Here is a 12,037-nt window from a genome sequence, read left to right as displayed (position 1 = left end):
ATTTAGTGTAGATGATAAATTATTAGGGTGTTGTTGGAACTTGGAAGAAAGTGACTGTAGCTAGAAAATGAAAAAACTGCAGAGCAGCCAGTAAATCTCCATTTTGAGTTTTTGTTTTGACAAGTACTGCTGGGAATCTCCTACATATTTCACCTACAAGTGCTAGCTTGTTATTAGTTTCCAGCTGAAAAGCTGTGGGATTAAATAGAAATGAGAAAAGGAAAGATTTTTAAAATAGTAGGTGGAAAAGGGAAGAATGGTCTTCCACAGAATGACATCTGCAATGTCCTTTTCCTTGCCCTTGCCTCTCTCTCTCTCTCTCTCTCTCTCTCATGATTATATATCAGTCTTTAAAAGCCTTCCTACAACTTCCACATTCTTCACCATTCAAAAACCAAAACCCAACTCATTCATCCAACCGCATTTTTGGCTTTGCTTCTCTAGAAGTAGCGCATTTTCTCTAGTGCTTCTTTCTACTTGTAACTCTACCGTGCCAATGTCCACCTCCAAAACCTCAGATAAACCCTTTAAAGCTCATGAGCAGGGCCAGGCACAGATGGGTTTTGCTTCTGTGCTTCAGAGGAACACACCTCCCTCTCAGTCTGGTGAGAGAAGGGGCCGAAGAAAGCAAGCAGAGCCAGGGAGGTTTCTTGGGGTGAGGAGAAGGCCTTGGGGAAGATATGCTGCTGAAATTCGAGACCCTAGCACTAAAGAAAGGCACTGGCTTGGCACATTTGACACTGCTCAAGAAGCAGCTCTGGCTTATGACAGAGCTGCTCTGTCCATGAAAGGCTCACAAGCAAGAACCAACTTCATTTATTCTGACAACACCACTTTTCACTCTCTCCTAACACCGTTTGATCTCCAAAACCTTTTACCACAACAATCACAGTTTTTCTCAGCTGCCAAACAACAACCCACCAATCACAACAGTCCACCTCATCAGTCTGGCATTTTTCAGAATGATCAAACTCAAAACCCCAATATCAGGTCCAATAACATTAACACATGTGGAGCTGAAACCTCTCGTGGTTCATCTGCACATGATGGGGATGATGATGATTTCTTTTTCTCCAATGGTTCTAATTCTAACTCAGGCTACTTGGCCTGCATAGTTCCTGACAACTGCTTGAGGCCTCCTTCTGAATCTGATCATCATGCCACTAATCACAGAAGCTCCAAAACCAGTGACTTCAATATTGATCAAGATTGTAGCTTTGCAAACACTAACTCCATTGAAACCAAATCACATTGTCTAGATGTTATGAATGTGCAAGCTGCATTAATGGCTTCTAACACTAGCCCTTCTGGAGATCAGCTTCCTAGCTTTGATGGATTCAGCCATGGATTCTGGGACAACCAGCAGCCAATATGGGAGTTGCATTCAAGAGAGCTGTCTGCGGCCATGGTGGACAATCCGTTCATGATTGAAGATGGATGCATGGGAGGAGCTTTGTATCCAATCGTCGAAAATTCTAGTTTTGGCTTAATACCTCAGGCAACTACTTCTCCTTCTTCGTTCTCTTGCTCTCCATCAGTTCCTCCTTTTGGTGATGCAGTCTTTGAGTTTGGCCAGTCACTCTTTTGATTAACTTTTGGTGGGTGCATCCATGGATTGTCAAGTGAATTTAATTTATGTGCATGCACTCTTTTGTTTGTTCGTTTTTTTTTTTTTTTTTTCTGTCTTGGGTTTTTTTTTCCCTTCTTCTTGCAACTCCTTCTTTCATTGTAACTACCCTAAAAAAACCTCCATTGGAGCCATTTGAGGAGGAGATTTAGATCAATGTTTACTATGGCTCTTACAAGTTTTAATGGAAATTGTTTGAAAGAAATCTAGTACTACTTTATGAAGTCTTTGTCACATATATCTTTTGCACCCATGGCATTTCATAATACTGCCTATAGCTTAGCTCTTTATGGAGTCAGCATATATAATAGATGCATTATGTGTCTACCTTTACGGCTATTTGCCTCACCTTTTACTGACAACGTAGCCTAAAAACAATAGATGCATGCAACTTATAATTTAGATGCACAAACACAGATGGACCACTAATTGCAAAAGTATTAGTGCTTTGCAATAACGCTTCTCTTTATTTACTTTTTGTTTGGTCCATAGTTTTGGTTCAATTAATGGTGGGGTAAAATATGAAGGACCAAAGTCAAGGAAGCGTCTTATAGTTTGAGTAGTTAAAAATATTACTTATGCCCTCGAGATCCTTTTTATTCTAATTTTATTTATACTATTTAAGAACTTTGGAATAAGGAGACCAGGGTAACTAAAGAATTTATGCTCCTAAATTTATGCAATTAAAAGGGGACACAAGGCTTCTGAACATGTTGGAGGTTCTTCTACACTTGAAGATTAAAGTAGGATAAGCACTTCATTTCAGTGTTATTTTGTGTCTCTTTGTTTTTCTTTTTAAGGATGCCTTGAGCACTACTAGTTTGCAAAGCAATGAGATCCATTAATTTTGCCAACATAGTTCATTGCCTTCAAACCTGGATTCATCTTGTCTTCTTGTCGGTCATGCCATGAAATAAATCAGACTCGGAAAATGTGACTCAATAGCACATATGGTGGGAAGAGGTTGTGACTTGAGTTTCTTTTCCGTAACTTGATAGGTAATTAAGTTATTATGGGCAATGCAATAGTGTGAATTTTGTTGGAAGGGAGAAAAAGACATCACAAGAAAATTGGAAATAATGGGTATTATGGGAAATTCCTGCATAAACCCTATAATATATTTTCCTTGGGAATATCTTCTGCTCAAACATATGGTACTTGGGCAAATCTTTGGGAGGGGTGAAGATATGACCAAAGCCATAAAGTTCCTAAACTACCGCACATCCCATCAATTTCAATTCCACTCCATATTTAGGATGGAAAGAAATTAAAAGGCAGGAGTTGTACCCTTCAATGGCAGAAAAACTTGTGTCCACACTGTTTTGCTATTCTCAGACAATCACAGACTGTCACGTGAAAAATTTACCACGCATGACATACCGTAATTGGCTTTCACACAAGTGTCTCTCCTTCAATGGACCAAGTTTTGCATACAATGGTTTTTAATATTTTTGAAAAAATAAATAAAATGGATGAAAATTTTTTCCAATTAGCCAAAAAGGTTCATCTTCAAGCCCTGGTGCCATATATCATCACAGTGGAATGATTTGGCATGAATACAATACAAGCAATCTACAGGAAAGTAAGAGATATCAAGGAAGAGAGAGATTATTACACAGTCGAGAGTGGTACTTTCATATATTTTGTATTTCATAATAAATATATGAATAACATGGTCAAGCATTTCAATTGACTGACACAGAATAACTATGTATCTGATCCCACATAAAAGTAAGCATTGTGATATGCCTCCTTGGGTCTTTAGTTTACTTCTCTTTCTCAAAATAGACCTTGGACAAAAAGTGGGGGAACAAGCATTCAAATTTCAAAGTTTAAGTGAAAGCTTGTTCCCCAATTTAAAAGAAAATTCCGAAAGGATAGACATGAATTACACACGGTCAATCTAAAAGCGAGAACACCGTGGAACTAATCTTTTCATTCTGGAAAAGGCCACAAATGAACATAACACACTCTAAAATTGGAGAGCTGGACACAGATTTGCCTAAAGGAACTGCAAATTCTTTCACGGTTATTGAAGAGAAAAGTGGAAGACTATATGGGGTTTGCTAATCTTTTGGAGCTTGGCCATGGCTTATTCAAGATAAAAGGGGAGGCCATATAAAGATGATATAGACACAGAGATGAACATGACTGATGTATGCTAAGCCAGTGAGATATGAAGCCTCTATTGGAGGACTTGAAAAAAGAAAAAATGATGCTTTGGGAGAAAGTTGATCAAAAAGGAAGAATGAAAAATTGCTTGGCATTGCTTAGCTTGGACTATGAGACTCTGTACTGCTGCCACTGCTAGTTGAAGGGCCAGAACCCTGAGCAGACTGTTGAACACCCAAATGGGTAATACCACCCTTAGAAACAGTTGAACCAACTGATCCACTAGAAGTGCTCAGTGATGAAGACATTCTGGCTGAAACTAAGTCCTTTCCAGAGCCTGAATTAAGCTCAGGCCGCAATTCTGTGGATGAGGATGAGGATGATGGGGCTAGCGTACCAATTGATGATCCCACTGGGTACGGTGCAACTGGCATATCAGCAAGAGAAGACGCTGATGGGCTGTAACTGAGTGTTCCCATTGGATGGTCGAATTTGCATGCAGGCCCAAACTTGCATACTCCTCGTTGTGCATAGTGAGTGCAAAGTGGTGCACCCTGATTATCACATAGAATTTCAAATTCACAGCAGAAAAACGAGCAAGTGAGACAGAGAGAGAGAGAGAGAGAGAGAGAGAGAAGTGCATAAATGACCAAGAAAGCACAGAAAAGAATATTGAACACAAATATAATGCTAAGAAAGAAGGCCAGCAGATTGAGTTAAAAATGCAGAGGACAAGCAGATTTTACAGCCAATATCACCAAGAAGCAACCAAGAAAAGAGAGGCTTAAATGCAAGGAAAAATAAAGAAACCCAAAAGACTGGAAAAAATAACCCTGAGAAAGTGATGCTCCCTAAAGTGGACCCTAGGTCCAAACAATCATCATCATCCAGATAGCCCTAACTTACACAATTTTCCAACTAAATAACGAACCATCTATCAGCGGCAAAGATTATGTTTCAGCGCATATTTCCCACAGATATTAAGTGCTGCTGTGTAAAAAATATTCTTCCACTGGTAAATATATCTAGATGTTTTCCTTGGGGAATTCCAACAGTTTCTCTAGTTTCAAGTTGGAAACATCTACAATCTTCCAAAGAAACCTAACAGTCCATATATCACATATATTTTCACGAAGCACGAGGATGACGAAACCTCAACAAGCTAGAAGAATAAAACATTCCTGAATAAGAGAGAGAGGCAGAGAGAGAGAGAGTTTGAAAGATCATTCACTAGTAAATTACAGTTTTAAGTAAGAACATGTTGATGGTTCATGCCCTAGTAAAAGCCTACATGGGATTTGTAAGGGCGGCTCACCGGGCGCGAAGGAAGACCACTGGGGCTGAGGGCAACAGTTGTTTTTGGTCCAACAACTTCTGGTGGGTGATGATATCTACATGAGGACCCAAATTTACAATCCCCTGTTCTCATGTAATACTGACATTCTGGTTGACCAGGTCTTTCGGGAAATAAGTGCTCCTTCTGGCTGGTGGTTGGAAGACCAAGAGAAGAAGGTAAAGGTATAGGCTGATACATTCCTGTATATGCAGCTGCTGAAGGAGATAGTTGACTCATCCCATAAAGTGTCCCAGAACCAACACCAGGTTGAGTACTAGGAGAGGGCAATGCGCTTGCAGGTGCCTGCACCACATGGCTAACAGCTTAATGGAAATCCATGCAATTTAAAAGATAATGGAGCAGCAAATGTTTCTTACCTGATATGGACTCCAACCTGGAAAAGGAATTGTGCCAGGGGAAAGCAGGACTTGACCATAGGGGCTTTGAACATATGAACCCGGTAGCAAAGGAGGCCTTGCAAATACTACTCCATATTGTTGCGATGAAACAGATGGAGATTGCACAGTTTGATACAATGGTGCAGCAGGTACAGGTGAAACCTGAGGGGCTGGTGATGGCACTGGAAGTGGTATGCCAGCTGGCTGTGGATGATGGAATTTACAAGTTGCACCAAACTTACACTGTCCAGTTTTCACATAGTAGGAACACTCTCTTTCACCCTGTTTTATTTGCAACATGATGGCAATATTTTATCTCAGAGTCATGAAATGGGATTTACAATATGACCCAAAAAAAAATGAAGAATTGAAGTTAAAATTTAAGAAATACAGACCTGTCGTAATGGGTATCCATAATAATTTAGAGATACAGGGCTACCAGAGCTTCCTCCCTGCTTAGGATGGTGGTACTTACAAGAAGCACCAAATTTGCAAGTCCCTGTCCTCATATAGTACTGCCATCAAAGAATCACAGCTCAATCAAACAAAGGGGATTCACAAACTTTCAAGGACTATCCAACAGATAAAGCATGTAATCATCTTTAGATGACGGTCCGTCCAGAATGGATACGAATGGAAGCTGAATATGTGATCTTCCAGAACTAAGCATATGTATACCACTCCATGGTAGCATTTTGGCCTAAACCCCTATTTTCAGAACCAATTAGAAAAACCAAGTGAAGTACCTGGCACACAGGCTGGCCCGCTCGCTCTGGGTACTCCAATCCTCCAGGTCTCGCAGCTCCCGTAACCTGAGAAATATACATCTTTCAACCTTAACTAGTAAACAGGTAATAATATCAACACCAACCATATAGATCTTAACAAATATAACCAGAAAAAGAGAAATTACAACTTTCTCCACAATGACTTAAATTCAATGAATTCAGAACAATCCCATCAACCAAATTGCTTAAAAATCATAAAATTCATCATCAAATCTGCATACAAAACCACAATACCAATACTAAAAGACAAGATCAAACCAAATTGGACCCAGAAAACCAAATGATCACAGTGGCAATCAATCAAAACCATCCAAATAAGCCCCAAATTCAAACCCAATGAAGTAGGAAAAAAGGGTAATTCAATAAAATTACCGCACTACGATCACGAGGATGATTGTACCGACACCGGGAGCCGTACCCACAAATCCCAGTCCTCAAGTAGTAACTACAATCGGTCTCGTTGGGTCGTTCAGGGTACGATTCCCCGGGTCCGAGCCCCAACTGCCACATGGACTCTGCATTTTGGCAAACACGAAAAGATCAAACCCAATTGCGAAACCGGACCACATTCGCTCCAAACCCACCAAATCGCAATCCCCAAAACCCGAAATTCGATCGAAATTGAAATGAAATTGAAATGCAGAGAGGTTTTGGACAGAGAAAGCTCTCACCTTCCAGCCCTGTTTCGGGTCCCGGAACAGTCCACTCCGGCGACGGATCGGACTGTGACCCTTCTGTGGTCCGACCGTACCGCTCCATTGTACGGTCACACTGAATCACTTGGATTCTTCACTAAACAATCTTGATGCTTCCACAATCTCTCTCTCTCTCTCTCTCTCTCTCTCTCTCTCTCTCTCTCTCTCTCTCTCTCTCCTCCTTCAAGGAATGAGATTGTGAGAGAGGTTGTGATCAAATGGGGTTATCAAAGAGAGGAAAATATAAAAAGGGTTTGGATTTTCAGGGCTCCCCTCTCTCTCTCTCTCTTCTCTCTCACACATACACACAAAACACTGTGTATGTCCCTCTCTCTGTTTTGGTTTTGGTTTGGTTTTGGATTTCTCTCTCTCTACTATCAGTTTTCAAAGCGTTTTTTGGTTTTGATCTCTTACTTTTCTCCTCTTCCTTAACTTTGAGAGGTTCTTTTTTATTTATTTATTTTTATTTTATTTTATATTTTATTTTATTATGGGTCTCCCTGAGTCCGTTGGTTTATATACGCGCCAAACCTAAAACAAAATTACCCACCATTATTTCTTTTTCCCTTTTTTTTTAATATAAAATAAAATATCTTTTATCTTATATAATAAACCAAAAATCCAACAACAAAAAAAACAAACAAACAAATAAACAAACAAACTGTGTTAGTTTAGCCATGCCAGAAAGAAGGTGGGGAATGGTGATGATGTGACAAATGACGAAATTGCCCCTTCATTTTAAACATGTGACTAAAATAGGACCATGCAGTGTAGGAATATGACGCAGACACAGAGAGACAGAGTTGTCCTTTTGCCAATAAGATTTTATTACAGTCTACGCTGCAGACAGTTAATGATGTGATTAAACTAATCCTCTGCAAACAAAGTACAATGCAAAGGTAACAAAATAAAAATAATAATAATTAAGGTTGTGAATGTTAATGTTAGGAGGACAGATGCTCATGCTGTCTGGCCAACGTGGCACTGGAAGAAGGATCTAAACCTTAAATTTGGTTAAAACTAAAAGGAAGGTTACAAAGCACAAACACTAGTACAAATGAGTGGGAGTTGAGGCTTTGTTCCCACCTCCACCACTCTCCTCTAAGTCAATAATTCTTTCTTCTTTTTACTTTTTATTTTTTCTAAGAAAAAAGGCAACAAAACCTTCACAAATTAAAAATCTGGCGTTTCATATGTCTGAAGGCAATTCACATTTATGTAAAACTTGTTAGTGTGGTATAAAACTTTAAAACAGTTTTAATTTCCGTATAACACAATAAATTCAAAATTTTAACAACATTCATCGTTGTTATCTTCAAAATCTCAAATCAATCAGGTATCTTAAATTAGTCAATCTATGTTTCATTATAAAATATCTTTTTCATGTATTCATAGAGAATAATATTTTTAGTTACATTTTTTTTTTGTAGAAAAATTTAAAAACAACGATGAGGTAAAACGACAAATTTGCTTTATTGCTATGATGTCCACCTAAAATGAACAAACCAACTTGGCACATTGCACTACGACATAACATGCTCTATGTTGTTACGCAACACCACTCAGATTATTAGCGTGGACCACTTACAACGGTGACACTCTCCATTTGTCTTGTTTATATGCTCTTTTAAAAGAAGTGAAAGAAGCTTTCAAGAGACTGCTGACAACATTCTTCTTGGATTTTACCATATTGACATCATATTCATGTTTATACACTTTTTAAAAGAAGTGAAACATAACATGCTCTAACTCGTTACGCAACACCACTTAAATCATTAACGTGGACCACTAGCAGCAGTGACACTGTTTGTATGTCTTGTTTATACACCCTCTAAAAGAACTCAAAGAAACTTTTAAGAGAGTGCTAATATTGACATCATATCTATGTTTATACACTCTTTAACATAAGTTAAAGAAAATCTCTTTAAAAGGAGTGAAATATGCACCCTTTAAAAGAAGTGAAAGAAGTTTTTTAAGAGAGCGATGTCAATATTCTCCTTAAATTTCACCATATCGACATCATATCTATGTTTATACGCTTTTTAAAAGAAGTGAAATGTACGCCCTTCAAAAAAAGCGAAAGCAACTTTTAAGTGCGCTTAAAACATTCTCCTCGAATTTCACCATGTTGACATCATATTCATGTTAATTTTTTATTTGGAAAATGTATTAAAGAAAAATCCCTATAATTTGGATTACACCACAAATTAAGATTTTTATGCGTGTCATTGCTATTTATTATGCAGTGACAATTTCTTTTCGACTCGATATGAATATGTATATTTGATCTTCACAGGTAAACATTATACATATAAAAATTGCAAAAGTTTTGTAACAGCCAATCATAAGTCGACACGCATGCATTAAGGACCTCACTGCAATCTTCACACGGGTTAAAAGCATGTGTGTGAGTGAGACGCGGTTACTCGGATGAGATCGACGGGCGAGATCCCTTACGGTGAAGTGGACGGCTGGGATGCGAGTGACGTCAGCGTGTGTTTGAAGTGGTGATGCTCGGAGTAGGTGAGGGAGTGTTCATAAATGCATAATTATTCAGTACAGCAGGTAAAACCTGCGACCGGTTGCACCCGGTTGGCGGAAAAGGACGATTGGGACCGAAGGAACCGGATGGGGCGGTGATCAGGGTAGAAAGTGGGGTAGTTTTGACTTGGACAAGAGTTCGCCACAAGTGGCACTTTTTAAGATTTGGTGCAATAGCTCTGATTTGGACTGTAGCAATCGTATCTTATCAAACCAAATGTCGGCGAGCAGCTCTGTGATATTCTTTTTTAATTTTATTTTTTTTACTAAATTCTAAATATTTTTGTGGGCCCAATGGGCTTTATTGATCCATGAATTGCTTTTTTTGTTTTTGTTCTTGTGGATACTGGGCTGACACAATTCTCTAGCATCCATAAATAGGTTTCAATTTCGGACCAAAAATGGAAAAAGGGTTTTTTTTTTGTTGCTACAACTGGTTTGTTGGTTTTTGGCAGGGTGAGGGTTGCTTTCTTTTTTCTTTTTTTTTTGGATGCAGAAAAACGTCAAAAGTTAGATCCCCTTAATACCATACATATCCGAATAGACATCAACAGGAAAATTGTAAAACCAAATGCATGAATTGGTGTAAAAAGTGTCCTCTTTTCGCTAATTGATCCGCTATTTATATTTGCCTCCTTATAAACGTGATGAATGAAAATTTAAGAAAACTTGCTCAATAGTTGACATATCTCTTCTATTCTAGATATTATCTCTGTTCAAACTTGCACAATAGAAGTTTTAAGAGAATTTCGGTTATTGCTACACTAAAATTTCAGTCTTTGTTGTATTCTAAAAGTGGTTTGTCTAAGACCTGTTTGCAAACTCATTCATGAGTAGGGGACAAATATCACTTTAAGGAAAACGTATTAACGTGCCTCAATGTCAAATTTTCTATTTATTCTCAATCCAATTTCTAACATCTTCTACAAAAGTCTTCGAACTCCATGGTAATTGTGCCTTTTTGGAAATGATTTGGATAAGTGTCTTGGAATCACCTCAATGTCTATTCTGGATAGTTTCAGCTTGTTTGCCCAAATTAAAGCATGTTTAAGAGCAGTTACCTCAGCTTGTAAATTGCAGGGTTGCTTTCTATTCAATGCCAACATTCTACATTCATTTTTTCTTTGTTGAAATTTTTTATTGTATTTCCCTCCGGTCTTTATATTTTAAAAATGCACACATAAGCTATAGATTATCGTAGTTTTGGTTAAATTATTTAATATTGTTGCTGCTCAAAAATGGTCGGACACTTTTGAGCTCAACTTAGTGATTATATCACCTTTGGCCTTGTGTGATTTTCAGTAGAGTGGATGATCTGCAAGACAAAAAGGCTCGGTAAGACCTTTTGGCACATGTGTGGTACCAGTCGAAAGTTCTCTGATGCTTAAATTAGAATAAGTACAAAGTGAATAGTGATATGGATATAATAATGGTTGAATTGTCAAATGTTGTAGTTACCTCATTTTGGGGACTTGTGCCCTTATTTATAGACTTTGGGAGACGTGCATCTTGAGTAGAATTTCGATGTGAGACTGTGAGCATTGCCTGAAGAGGTGCCACATGTAACTGTGAGGAATTCCTAATGAAGTGCGTCTTTTGCTATGATCGGTAGTCTATGGTGTCGAAGGCTCCCATCCTGCCAATGGTCCTTCGTGGGGTGCGATTGATTGTCGGTTTAGCGGGTTCTCCTCATGGGTCCCTTATTCCACGTGTCGTCTTCTGATTGACGGATCATATGTGGTATAAACAAACATAACATTACTATGATAAAACAAGTAGCGCATGATCACTTCTTTAGAAATATAATATGATGATAGCATATTCTAAGAGCATCCGCAACGATTTGTTAGGGACTATCAGATTCAAATTGCAATTCTCTGATAATATTTTTTTGTTTGCCAAAACTTGGACAGTAAGTTACATTTGTAGGAAGAACCATACAAATACTACTTAGAACATTAATGCATTACACAGAATTTAAAATTACAATGAAATACACACTTCTTTTATATTGTTAAGATTTGATTAAACAATATCAATTTAGCTATGTAATTAATTAAAACAACCCGCAATTCCAATGAAAAGTTATGAAATCTTTCAGGCCGGAAGTATGGTTGGAAAAAGAAAACCATAATTTCCAGTATTTTTCATGGTTGGCAACAACAATATGGCATTCCGTCTTGACCTGATTCCTTTTTGCACTCGACTTTCTTGGCAATAGCCCAATCGCCATTACAACCTTGGCAAAGTTCAATGCAATGTCGTTTTGAACATTTTTCATCAGTCTTCAGAAAGTACACATCACAACAATTATAGAGTGCTTATGTTGCTATATCGTGAATTTCTGACTATTGATCAGGTTGACTTTTGCATGAATATATGATCTAAAGTCACAGTAAGAATATCTTTTCCCTCAACATATTCTAGCAAACACAAGTTTGACAAGATCGAACATACTTACATATAGGATGTTACATATATAGTTGAGAGAGAGAGAGTGTGTGTGTGTGTGTGTGTGTGTGTAAAAAAGAAAGAAAAAG

The 12,037-nt window shown here is 38.1% G+C and overlaps 2 protein-coding genes across 2 annotated transcripts; one reads left to right on the top strand and one right to left on the bottom strand.

Annotated features, from left to right (window-relative positions):
* On the top strand, nucleotides 206-1,921 carry LOC18789281 (AP2-like ethylene-responsive transcription factor BBM1). The gene has a single exon (XM_007224425.2). The coding sequence runs from the start codon at nucleotides 257-259 to the stop codon at nucleotides 1,586-1,588; it is 1,332 nt and encodes a 443-aa protein (XP_007224487.2). The 5' UTR covers nucleotides 206-256; the 3' UTR covers nucleotides 1,589-1,921.
* LOC18793704 (zinc finger CCCH domain-containing protein 34) lies at nucleotides 3,249-7,531 on the bottom strand. The gene is made up of 7 exons (XM_007222743.2): nucleotides 6,933-7,531; nucleotides 6,634-6,776; nucleotides 6,220-6,285; nucleotides 5,869-5,988; nucleotides 5,453-5,755; nucleotides 5,055-5,378; nucleotides 3,249-4,293 (listed from the first exon to the last, which is right to left on the bottom strand). Exons 1-7 carry the CDS (start codon nucleotides 7,018-7,020, stop codon nucleotides 3,898-3,900), a joined length of 1,440 nt encoding a protein of 479 aa, XP_007222805.1. The 5' UTR covers nucleotides 7,021-7,531; the 3' UTR covers nucleotides 3,249-3,897.

This window comes from Prunus persica, chromosome G1, assembly GCF_000346465.2.
Source record: "Prunus persica cultivar Lovell chromosome G1, Prunus_persica_NCBIv2, whole genome shotgun sequence".
Lineage (NCBI taxonomy): Eukaryota > Viridiplantae > Streptophyta > Magnoliopsida > Rosales > Rosaceae > Prunus > Prunus persica.
This window is presented reverse-complemented; position numbering and strand designations above follow the sequence as displayed.